At 39.2% G+C, this 13,044-nt stretch overlaps 2 protein-coding genes across 5 annotated transcripts in view; both read right to left on the bottom strand.

Moving 5' to 3' along the window:
* The window catches only part of LOC110982329 (uncharacterized), a 59,187-nt gene that overhangs the window by 23,271 nt on the left and 22,872 nt on the right, over nt 1-13,044 (bottom strand). The window contains exons 2-8 of the transcript XR_015423659.1: nt 5,642-5,740; nt 5,045-5,117; nt 3,821-4,153; nt 2,550-2,897; nt 2,094-2,417; nt 1,273-1,641; nt 515-610 (exon numbers count right to left, since the gene is read on the bottom strand). The gene's annotated coding sequence lies outside the window, so the exon portion shown is untranslated. The remainder of the gene's footprint in view (nt 1-514; nt 611-1,272; nt 1,642-2,093; nt 2,418-2,549; nt 2,898-3,820; nt 4,154-5,044; nt 5,118-5,641; nt 5,741-13,044) is intronic.
* LOC147795652 (uncharacterized) overlaps nt 8,693-13,044 on the bottom strand; it is a 30,095-nt gene continuing 25,743 nt past the window's right edge. For 3 of the 4 annotated variants that reach the window (XM_087131192.1, XM_087131193.1, XM_087131194.1), the window contains 2 exons: nt 12,224-12,357; nt 8,818-11,826 (listed from right to left, as the gene is read on the bottom strand). In XM_087131192.1, coding sequence (XP_086987318.1) covers nt 11,758-11,826; nt 12,224-12,357 — 203 coding nt within the window. In that variant the 3' untranslated portion in view covers nt 8,818-11,757. Of the gene's footprint in view, nt 11,827-12,223; nt 12,358-13,044 lie in introns of all 4 variants that reach the window. The other variant, XM_087131195.1, reaches the window with a different exon arrangement.

Raw genomic sequence — 13,044 nt, 5'->3', positions numbered from 1 at the left:
ATAGCACTTGCAGTGCACAGTAAGGATACTTTCCCAGCCGATATTTGTCTCAGTTGATAAATGAATATACCCTTCTATGTATTTTAAAACTGATATTCTGGTCATTTGCATTCGTAATTGGTGTCCAATTTAAAGCATAATTAAGGAGGTAAACTGTGCAAGTGTTTTAGGCTCTCCTTCTTTTTTGACCTTTTCTACTTGCTAATAAAAAGCATATTTGGGCAGATCCTAAACAATGATTTAGGTTAGGCTGCACTGATCAAGTCTTTTAAATCAATGACCGAGACAGACGCCGGTGTTGGCACATCAGATCCTGTTCATTCTCTCAAGGGTTGAGGTCTGCGGCACACTACTGATCAAAAATTAGTGAGGATCAACCTATAAAATGCCGTAATTACAAGCATGATGCGAGCTTTTGGAAATTGGAGAAAACATTGTACATTTGCGCTGGCGGTGAAGTAAGACATTAAACTATACCAAGGCAACATACGACCAAGGGCAAACGTATTCATACCTTTTGCCGAAAATACGAGAAGACAGAGTAAAAGGCTTGCAAAAGAGCCACCTATTAGAGAAATGCTGTTCTGGGTCTCCATGGCTTCTGTTGAAACTGTAAAGAGTAAGTAACAGATGAAACAAGGTTTTTTGAAAGGTTTTGTAAGACAGGTCATGCGGATAAATGTGTTAACGAGGTTTGTTTATTTGTTTGTTTTTCAGTAAAAAAAATGCATGTGACACCAGCATAAATGGGACTGTAGTAACTCACAACTGTCGTAAAATCGTGGCCCAATCATAGTTATTGTCAGTGTTGAATTTTCCCAAAGACCTGAGGCTTGTCCTAAGAGTGTTTAATCAAGTCAATCGAGTTAATCAAGTGATCAATCAAACTTGCACCGTTTACAGTCGGAATCTCAAATAACCTTGGAAGTTAAGGAAAATGGCATTTAGCTGGATTATGAATTTCTTCAACTGCTACAATCTCGTTGGAACATGATTCCCCCTCGCCCCCTGTCAATGTTTTTTCTCACTGGGTAAGCTGGGTCGAATCTTGGTCTAATAAATGACCGCAACATTAAATGCGGGGGGTCTTTTCACCGCGCTTCCCACAAGGTGTTCCAACTATTTTGTCCAGGATTGTAGCTTACCCTTAAAATAAAGTATTGCCTTCAAAAAGTTACTTATTGATATATATAAAAAAAAAAAAAAATTAGTTCTCAGGAAGTATGTCGGGACTATTTTGTTTCTAATTTGTCTAAAAGTAAGTTTACTCACCATCCATTACAACATCCACGTATGATCTCACTAGCGTCCCATGCTTCGGAAAGAAATAACACCAATACCTGCCGTACATGTAGCTATCTTGACAAAAACTAAGGAGAAGAGAGCCATTTGGGGATATGGCCTGAGAGGCATTTTCTCCAACATGGGACAACGTCTTGGAACCGTGTGGTAAAGTCAAGCTGTCAATAACGGTAGTTGTCTGTTCCGTGCGCGTGTCAAATGACCACTTAAGGATGGCGCCTCTTTTGGTATCAGTTGTGTTTGATGCAGCCTGGCAGGGGAGTACGTAACATTTTCCAACTTCAAAGTAGATTTTCGAACTTTCCAATACCTTTCCACCGTCCAGTGGGAATTTGTCATCTGCATGATTCCATTAAAATGGATACCAAAAGAACAAGGAACGTTATTTTTAATGTCTGTCTGTGTATCGCTCAAAGAGCTTTTAGGCCTGAATCCTGAATAGAAGTTGACATCAATAGATAACATGTTTACGGTTTATGTTATCAACAAGTGGGATTCCCTTCCGTGGGGTTGAAGGCTCTGAAAAAGGTTAGTAGTACTTAAAAATTATAAACAACTTGAATACATTGTTCTGATTACCTGTCCTAAGAGACAACTTGTGAGATTCCGTATTATAAATTGTTAAAAAAACACAGTTCCGCTTTTAAAGACCCTAATAATCGGAAGACAGTGATCTATTCTAACATCAACATCTCCAGTCTAATACGTCAGACTTTTTTATAAAAAAGCTGCTCTCTGCATAGACTGTCTCAGTTTCCGAGTCTTATGTAATTTATGAGACATTGGCCTACCTATTACTTCAGAAGAGATGATTTCAAACTCAGTACCAGAATCTGTAGAACAGCTGTAATTGCCACCACTGGCGTTGTTTGCAGAATTGATTACCAGACCGAAGTCGCCGGTGATATCAAAGCCATGGTCGTGAAGAACGTCGTCACTCGAAACTTTATAGGTAAGGATGTGCCGTTGTTGACCGGAAGAGTATTTTAACCATTGGACTTGACATAGAGGAGTATTATGTGTCCAGCTTGTGCAAGGGAGTATTTGCCGTTTGCCGTTTTGTAGATAGAAATGGGTCTGAGAAGCTCGAAGAGCAAAGTCGGTTTCGTATTCGTCTGTGCAAGGACAGCATAAACAATTAACGTTTTCTAATCGGTGAGTCGCTTTTTTTTAAATACTCGAATCTAAATGTGCTTTCTACGCAAATCAAATCTTGTGTGTTAAATAACGAAGTATTAATTTTATACCTTTTATGTTGATGTCAACTGAGCAACTGTTCAGAGTTCCATTAGATAGGAAGACGTGACACCAGAACCTTGTAATCCCAGATAAACCAGTCAGCGAGTTTATAACAAGAGAGGAATTGTAAGTTATGGTTGCACCAAATTCGTGCTGAAACTGAAGGATGATATGAGAGAAACGTGCAGCGATGATATTTGTGTCGCTAGTGATCCCTTCGCCTGTTGTCCAGTACACTGTGGATATTGGCTTATATAAAGCTGCCGTTGTGCAGTGGCACGGTAAAGCCTGTCTCTGTCCTCGCAGGAGATCCATAGTAGAAGATACGGATCTTTCTCTTTTTGCAAACGTATTCCCTTAGAAGTTATCAAAGAAAAATCTCATTAAATTCACTGCGGTTGTTTTATGAATGCATGAAAGCTTACGAGGCAAAATGCCTTGATCGTGGGTTTATGTCAGTTTTTTTTACTACAGTATGGGGATCTCACAACAAAAGAGGTCGAACACATTCACTTCTTTGCACAGTTAAACAAACCAATATATTTGTTGCGACACATTATTGTTAGAGGCATTGGGGTCGCAGTGCATTAAAACCATAAATAGGGAGGCAAACGCTTGAGCATGACCAGAGATGGAAATAAAAAGCGCTCGATTTATACCGTGCATACACCTTGGTTTTGCTTACAATCATCAATCACCTTTTCGAGTAAGTTTGCAGAAAGTTCAATGGCTATTTTCTGTCCACAAAATGTATTTTTTGCTTCATTTTAATGTTAACGAGAGATTAATTTCTGTTAGAGGTGGAAGTATCAATTGCTTTAACATGTATTTACAGCGGACTTGTATTGTATTATGCTTTTGGTTTTATGCTTACCGCCAATCATAATTTTGCAAATCACTAGATAACAAACGTGCGCTTGTGGTGTAGGCAAAAAAAACATATATACATGATGGTAGAAATTCAGACAAATTTTACTAAACAATGAGAATCTATCAAGAAAAGTGTGTGAAGTATCAATTTTCAACATCAAATATCTTTTGAAACACGTTCATACTCCTTGCACGTGCACAGGTCTACAAAGAATCTATAATGTGATGTGAAAAATAGCATTGTATTTAACCGTGACATGAGACAATGCATTTTAAAGGAAGGGGGTTAGTGATTTTATGAACTAAAATTTATTCTGTATGACCTTTTTATCTTATGCAAATTACGCGAACGTGAGGTCCCATCTTAATGCCTTATTACCCGAACAAATGTATTCCGCTTCTGTCTTACCTATGACATAAATATTGATTTCTTCAGTTCTAGCCAGAGAACTTTCACGTGGTGTTACTTGGCAGAAGTACCTTCCATCGTCGCTGCTAACAATGTCTTTTATGACGAGTTTGTAGTGTCGTGAAATTGCATATCTTTCCCTTTGTCGAAATTCGCCACTGTCATTGTGCCGAACAAGTTCGATTTGTTCTCCTACGCTTGATTCCTTGTACCAAACTACCATGCACGGTTCTTCAGTCGACTCGAAAGGTGGGCAGGGAATTCGGTGCGAAAGTCCCAACTGCACGCTGGCAGAGTTATTCAAGTAGCCGAAGGCATCTATAGGCTTAGAGCCTGTAATAAAAAGTCCAATCATAAACATGTTTATTGTCTGTTTTCACGATTTTGGACCTTAGTTTGATCCTGTTTCTTTTACAGAATTGAACGTACGGTTTCCTTGAAATGAATATTTTTGGACGACAGACATGCGCACATTTTCCTTGCATACGGTACGATTAATACAGTCGCTGCCAAAACTACTGAAACATTGCTGGGTGTGTTTTTATTTTCCACACATTCAACACTGCCTTTGCCACTGACGTAATCAGTTAGCCTTTGTTCTATCGGAACAATAACTCAACCTTGCGCAGATCAGAATGGCTACTATGATGATCCCCTGATTTGTAATTACGTAATTAAAAAAAAATCGGCCCAATGCAAAAACCTCCTGTTAATTTGCATTTCTGTAGATTCTGAACAGCCTAGTGTAGTCACCTTTAACATGGGGACTTCCCCTGAGCTGCTTCATTCTTTTCCAGAGCCCGCCTCCAGCCACGTCCCATGGGGATTGTATGTAAATATCTAAACCACGTGCTGATAAGGGTTTATTGACAAAGAAAGTGCCTGGGCAAACCTGGGAAAGCCTGGGCCTGTCTTATATCAATGGTCAGTCTCGCTTATGTGTCTCTGAGCTGTAGACAGCTGTCTGAGTAGTTTCTTTGTGTTGGGGGTGTCACATTTTTGTGGTTATAACGGAAGCGATCTCAAAACGATCACCTTGGTGCAATGGGCGTAAAAAGTAGGCTCTGTGCAGTGAATTCAGCTGATACTCATGTGACAGCGTCCGAGCATTAACATGAAAAAATCGTTCCTGTGCAGCGGAGGGTCAAACAACTGTTTAACTGGTTTTATCGTTTGAAAAGCATGATCAAGGTCCGCAAAGATTGAACTAAATAGTTTAATTACCTGCCAAACCAGGTGGGCAAATGTTGAACTGTGCTTTTGAGGCTCCAAGTGCAAGAAAGAAACACATCATTCGCTGTTGAAAGCAAAATTGAAACAAATCCATGTACCGTGATGATAAATTCCATGATGGACTTCAGGGTTAAGTTGCTTTTGATTTCACAAATTTGAACTATTTGGAGTCTGTTATTGACTCCATTGAAGTTAAGTTTCTTGTTTCATATTTTGCATATATATACGTTGACTTATGGTCTTTGCTTCGAAAAGTAAAAGTGCTGCTTACAAAAATCTAACAAAAAAAGTTATCACCTTAGATTGCAAGAGGTATCATGAAACATCTAAACAATTCGCCTGTTTAAACATTATAAATGAAATGACACACAAAATTAGCCAATGACGAAATTATCATAACGTCACCTTATTATGCACGTATACCCAGATCAAGCCAGGTACAAACTAGGTTGCATGTGCCAGGATATTTGAAGTTTGCTGGTTGTCAGCGTTTGTCACGTAAAATGAATGATAAATGCTCTGAACAGAAATTCGAATCTTTACAGCTTATATTCACTTGTAGAATTCTGAAATAAAAAACAGACTTACCGAGGCGGAAATGATCAGATGTCCGTGACCGTCTGTTTGTAGCTTTCGCTGGAACATCTTGTCAATTTTGCACTTTTTGCGTTGGTTTGGTGTATCTACCTATTGGTACAAAATCCAAGAACGATTATTGAATGTGATCTCTTGGTCAGTTGTCCTTTACTGTTGGTCCTCGATCACGTATGTTCACCCAGTGCTGCCAGTGTTTTATTTCAGTTCACAAGAGACGGGCGAGCCGAATTTTGATCAATCAGTGAAGAGCCGTATCCAGTGTTTTGATACTACTGGCTACTGTGATCTCACATCTGCACATCTTTGCGGTCATTTTGACACCAGTGCTGTGAAGATCGAACATACTGTTCTTCTGCTGCGCACATTTTTTCGAGATGGGTCAACCAAAAATGTGTACTTTTTCCACTGCGGTGCTTAATGCACGCGTACTGTCGCGCACATAGCCATGAACTCAGAACAACAAAAACATGTGCGATCGAATTCAAACTTCACGTTTGAAATGGTGGGTGTTTTGATGTACATACCAAGTTTCTAAAAAATCGAGAGAGGCACAACCGAGTTCTTAGGGGGCAGAATCCGCCCACTCTGGAGCTGTGAGATGGGCCTAAATAGCCCCTTATCGCGTAAGGGAATCGTGGAATTTTCTTTATATCATCGTTAACTTTGGCAGTATAAATGTAATGCAGTTCCGTGACAGCAACGTCCTTTTGCCTTTAATCATTTTTCATGGAAATCTAAAGAATTGATATCTCATGGAAATATAATGCCAAGGTAATTACAGAATTTTTTTCTATTCAGTCGGGCAGCAACGTTCTTCAAAGATGCATCAACCAGTGAGTGATCTGTGATAATTAATAAATGATCCTCGGGGAAAGGCCATACATTTCTGCATTACAAAGTAGAAGACGTCATCTGGGTCAAACCTTCTGAGCTCGATTCCAGGTCCTCTGCTGCCCCTACTTTTGGATGAATCTACTCACTACATAGCGGCTTTAGATCTTTGGCAAGCCTGTAATGTTGTCACTGAATTTCAGTCCCACTTCATCAATTATTTCTTCGACTGGCAAACTTCTCAATCTGGGAGGTTATTGGTTGCATAGTGGCTTTGTGGTTTTGTAGGGTGTATTTTGGATTGTTTGGAATTCAGGATATTTGACAGTGACAATGAACGCCACACTGGAATGAACAAACCCATCAGCCTCCCCTAACCGAATATGGATGCATCGCTGACGATGAAGCTAATGAAAAAGCCGTCGGAGTGTTCGTGTTTAGAGTTTGAGAAATGGACGAGTCTGTGACCATTTACGTGTGGTGCCGCTATGTAGGTTTCTTCGTTAGGTATTTTGAGAGGAACAGGGGTAAGAGGTTTGGAAGGAGAAAGGCAGAAGTCTATCAAGGTCTTTGGCGGAGGTAAACATCGACTTTTTCTGAAACAAATGTCGTCTTGAAGAGAATCTTATCCCCTTCCAATAAGAGCATAATGTCTTATCCAATATAAGTGTCGCAGAGATGATCGGGTTCCGGGCTTCAGATTGGAATACGTGAATAAAACTGATACGAAAACAGAAAAAGTGCCGTTTACAAACTGCAAGGTGTATCATCAGGAGTTTACACTTTTTGTAGACGTACTGCAATTTCTCCATAAGGTTCATAAAAGGTTCATACTCCAAATCCAGAAACTGGCACCCAGCTGGACATTGTTATGCAAAGCCCAGAAAGCAACCTGCCTCATTAACGTGTGTACACTTTTGATTAAAGGTATTTAGGACACCATTTCCCCAACAATTGGTACAGCCAGCATCGCAGACGGTTCCAGCTGGGACAAAGTCGAAGGTCCTGTTTCGATGGACGCATCGGTTGCGGCGTCACGGATACTTTGACGGTCGGAACGAAGCCGTCCACGCGGTTTGCCTGCTATCGTTGTTTGGCCAGCGCCGGCACGTTTCTTGGACTTTGGCATGATAATCCACGCACGGTAGGATTGTAGACCAAAATTGAGCCGAAAAATTGCAGTACTGAGAACTGCTTTGAAAATTAGATTGAGAAAAACACTTGTCTAAACCGTTGGACTAAACTGCTAGGACAAAAGTGGCCAACCTTGCGCTATGGTTCTGCCTAAGTAGGCAGCAAGGCCTTGTATCAATTAGCCAAGGACCAAAGGAGTGTTTCTTCCGGACCCAAATACCTGAAACCGTCTTGCAGGAAATAAATTCTTTGAAGCCCCATGGGCCTCAAAGGAATTAAATTCCTCTAAATAGAGGGGGAAAAGGTAAAGTGTCTGAGTACCATTTGACAGAGAATGGATTATCTCAAAAATAGTCCATTCTTGTCCAAAAACATTCTGTCAAATTTTCACTTTGTATGTCAGACATTTAGTTATGTTCATCGGCTTCAGATAATGTAACGTTAGTTATAAGGTGGTTTCATGGCCTTTTTCTGTCTGTGCTCTCTCATGTAGAAAGTATGAAGTGTAAATATTTCAACATTAGATATTGCAGGATTGCATGGAAACTGGACTGAGCATGACCAACTAGCAGGAAACGTCAACCAACGTCAGGAATGTTGTGGTTTGGAATGTTGATCTGTTGATTCATTAGTACTTAAGAAATATTTTGCAGACTTGAAATCAAGTCACTAGACAGTTGGACCTCCAATATGAACCTGCGCTGCTTCATTATGCGAATAACACATATATTATTATACGATAATACTCGATCGATAATTACAGCTCCAGGCGAGTATCCACACATTAGGAAAGCCTATTCCATTAAGAATAATGTTTCCATAGAGCTATACAGCTCGTGCCGATCGCAGGTCAAGTAGCATTGTAGAAAACACTTATATATGAGGGTAATCCCCATTTCGGATAATTTTCTCCAATTTTTTAAATATTGTATAATTTCACCTTTTAAGAATAAAGAAAAAGTGGTTGTAGGATGCATTGTTATTTCCATAAATTACTTGGTGGAATTTAAGAGGGCCTTTATGTAGTTGGTAGTGAAAGGGTCCAACAGAGAGTGGGGAAAATCACGAAGGTATTTTGTTTTCGTTCCTTAAACTTATGATTGCCTCCGAGAGTTTTTCAAGCTTTTCAAGCCAAGGTCAGCATAATATCTTAATCTTCCAGTGTTACGTTATTCCTATACCTCCATCGTGTCGTTTGAATGAGGAGAAATTAAAACAAAGGAGGAACATGGCTGTGGATTGAAGTGTGAAAATTTAATTTTCACGGTAAAAGCGTCTTTACGTGTGCATGTTGCCTCCTTCATCACATCTGCTAAACGATGTAATGTATATATCAGTATTATCTTAATTGCAAACTGATCCAACTGCTCCGTATATTCATATTCATACTTAAATATATCACCGTGGTTCTTAGCCCATAGAAGTGCTCTGTCCGATTTTGATAGCAATGTCCATATAATCGTATCTGTAGAGGACGCTTACGCAAATTGTGGACGAGATTGTACTTAAAACACGGAAAAACATTAAAACGACAACTTTTATATAACATAAGAGTGACTGCATTTCATGCACCAGTGGGATAGTGCCCCAGAATAATGACTATTTTAGGTATTGTTATGTTTTTACAGCGTAAGAGTATCACAATTATGGTTCATGCGCAGGTGGAGGACTAAACCTGGCCAATTAAAACAGGAATCACAGACATCAATTTTGGTAATCTGTCCTCCCACACAAACTTTCAGGAATAGGCCCAGCGGAAGATTTGAATTTGTGTTGCGTCACTGACTTGTTTCTCATACGCCAGAAAAAGACGCCCCATCACATAAAATAATGCTGTCAACGTATGGTTCAATCAATAAATCGTCTATTTACACATAAATTCAACCCCAATATAGCGTAGAAGACGACACGTACAATCACCAAACACCTAAAATCCAACATAACTGAGTCATGAGAACAAGCGAAGAATAGCATATTACCCGTCAAGTCAAACGTAATTTGGAAACTTTCTGAAAAAAACTGTTTTAAATGTAGGCTGAATGCACGAGGTAAAATGGTATTTCTGTAGCGACAGTTTTTTATGGAATCAGAGAAATTAGTTCGTATTCCTATGGGACTTAGCAAGAGGCTGGCTCTGGTGAAACTTATACCCGCCATGGGGCAGTCTCAACCTCAAAGGCGACTAAACTAGGTTATTCAGCATCGGCAGAGGTAGGTTGGTTTATAAGGTCTTTGCATTTGGCCATAAAAAAATTAATATAGAAATTACGAAAATTGCCTTCAATATCTGACTGAGGGCGCTCTGCACATTTTCTTAGGGGTGGGTCACAGGATGTGAATAGACCCACGCAGCAAAGGTTATAATGGTGTTACGATCCGAAAAAAACTCCAAACTTTTTGTGAATAGTAATTATTTCAAAGCTTCAATTTTGGCATGTGCAACAGAGAAATCCAACAAGATCACACTGATATAAGGAACAAATAAACAGTTATGATTTAATGAGAATGTTACACTAATCTTTTCAAAACTAAAACATAGAAAATTAATACGCATTGGAACTAGTTTACAATGATAAGGGTAAGGAATCAAGAAAAGATCCTATAAAAGAGAACCTTACAAGCGAGAGCTTGGCAATCACTAAAGTGAAGAATGCTGGACTCCTCAGACGGCGAAAAATAGTTTAGTCGTTGACAGTGGAAGTCTAGAAATTTCTCAGTTCCTACAAAGTTCTCACAATTTCATAAGTTTCTTTCAGAAGTTCTCAGAACGAATTCTTATGGGAAAACGTCCACAACGCACCAGAAAATTCTGCACAACAGCGAGGTTATTCAAACGCGAGTCACACACAGAGTCGTGTGCGGTACCAGTCCATAATCCGCCACACGAAGACTTTGTGTGTATACATAAACATAACAGATTGGACAGTACTTTGATACCATAATCTTAATTATTTCATATACCCTAAATAATATAGGAAATACAGTTTTGATTGGCATTTATGTATTCAACCGTTTTCTAGTGTATTAAAAGATTTTTGTGCACACAAAATTGACTAACAGCCACCACTTGCACCCCCATAAATTAAACCTTGGCGCTTTAATTGTCAATAGCTACCCAAACTGTCATTTTGAGTCTAAAGTACACATATTCTTGTAAAAAAGTTTGCTTTTTTTATCATCGAGGTAAACGTATTACGATAATAAACACTGTTGGGGTTTTAAAGGGTTAAACTTCACGTTCGTAGGATTGGCCAACGGTTGCTTAACAACAGGTGAAGTAGTTTTCTACCCAAGGTCTGTCCTCCTTAAAGTGGTACTGAAAAAAATATGTGCCTTCCGCATTTCAATAAGACTAACTTTTGAAAAACATTATACAGCTTTCCCCAAATGTCATTATACCTGCTCTCATGGGGATCATTATTATCTCTTTCACTACAAGAACTTGACATACTTTTTTTTTTTTTCACCCAACAACGTTTTCACGCTGGTGGGTACATGCGTACAGGCGGCCCATCCCATGCCAAACAGTGGTCGAGGATACTACTACTTCACCAATCACATAATTCACGGCAGTGTATTAGTAATCTAATATTGGGCAAGGCCCGAAGTCCTCGTGGTAGAGAGTACAATGAACATTAGTTTAGCTAGCTGTTTTAGTGAAGTCTATATTAGGTCCCAGGGATATTTAATACAATACTGCTGAAAACTGCTTGCTGACTACAGTGACCTAAAATACAAATCACAAAACAATTATAAAGGGCCTGACTTTTTCGATCTTAGCAGAATCTTTCTCAAAGGAAAAAAAAATAAAATGGTAGGTTGTTAGAAACCACCGAAATCGACATCCGGTTGGCACTTCTACTTCTTCTTGAAATACCACAAGCAGTATGCAAGACCAGCTGTTTCCCTTAGGAATGTCGATGGTGGTCTCAAAGTGTTTTCAAGGGCCACTCTACTAAAGAGGGTTGAGTCCATAAAAGGTGTCGTAGGAAGCATACATTCAAATCCTCGAGAATCGTCTGTTTAACAACCATTAACCATCTCTTCTGATATCACCGAAGGCTCGACGCATGTCGAGGATCACTGCTCTCTGCTTGTAACTTTACATCTTGACGTAAAGCCAGCTGTAGCCAACGCCACAACTATGCTACCCCGTCATTAGAAGGCATCTGCGCGTTGGGCGTCAGGTTATAATTCCCATGTTCGTTTGCCTGTGAGAAGTGTAAAACAGAATTGTTTGGAATAGTCTCGTGTAATAACTCGAGGGGGTGACCCTGTACTTGTTTTATATCATGTGTAAGTGACGTCCTCAAAAACCTTCTGCGTACTCAGTTTCTTAAAATCGCTGCTATTTTTATTTTTAAAGTTGACTTAGTTGAAACTTTCTTTACGGCATTACGATGGATATCTAACATTATAACATCGGTGAAATTAAAATAGAGATACGGTAGTGGTAGCATCTACAAAAACAGCCGAATTGCCCAAAACAGAAAAATCGAAAACTTTCCTTCAGCTTGATATATGAAACAGCGACATTCTGCATTTACCACCACACGTTTGTTTGTTTTGTCTGTTCGTTAGAAATAAATTAAGAAAGGCAGTAGATACCCTTTTACGGCGTTTAAAGTAGACTACCATAAATATGACGACAAGCCCTGCTAAAACGGAAAAGACGACTACGACTACAATGGTTGTTATTGACGTTGTTGGTTGTGTTCCATCTGATGGTCTGTGATTACTACCTGTACAGAGACGGTAATTAAAAGCGACCTTTATTCCCAGAGTAGACTGCAGTTCAAATCCTGACAAACACATATCATTCTTTTTGTCCTTCACATTCAGTTGTAGTGTGCTTTGAAAAGTTAGCCCAATCGAATAGACCTGTTCACTAATACATTTTATAATTGTGGGCTCATATATGCACAAATGGCCTTGGCGGCAAGAAGTGTGAGTGGGCAATTGAAAATGTTCATGGGTGCGATTTTGATAATTTTCTCAGTTTTTGTGGCTTTGCTGAGTTGTTTTCTTCAGAAAATTCCTCAATTAATTCTTTTGTTGGTAGTAGTTTCTAATCTAAGTGTGTTATTTAGTGCTCCATAATGACTTTACAATTGTGATTTTTTGAGATTGCCGTTTAAACCTGCTTTCATATTTTTAATTATGAATTTGTTAGTACAAAACTATGAATTTATTGGTGAATATTTTTTTATTTATCAGTGGAAAGGTCTATTCCGTCCCGTCCGGTAAAGTCAGGATCGATTCATTAAAAAAAAGGCACAGAAACACACAACTAAGGCGCCTACTTCCAAATGGCCATGCACTTCCTATCCAAATTTTGTGGATGAATCGATTTGTTTTTCGTTTTGAGGGAAATAAAATGCCGTTAGCGGAATCCATAACGATCAGCACTATGTCTCTACGTACTACTA

The sequence above is a fragment of the Acanthaster planci genome, linkage group LG21 (genome assembly GCF_054643075.1).
Source record: "Acanthaster planci isolate LZ-2023a linkage group LG21, COTS_SCS, whole genome shotgun sequence".
Lineage (NCBI taxonomy): Eukaryota > Metazoa > Echinodermata > Asteroidea > Valvatida > Acanthasteridae > Acanthaster > Acanthaster planci.
The sequence above is the reverse complement of the archived record's forward strand: the minus strand, read 5'-3'. Positions and strand labels throughout refer to the sequence as shown.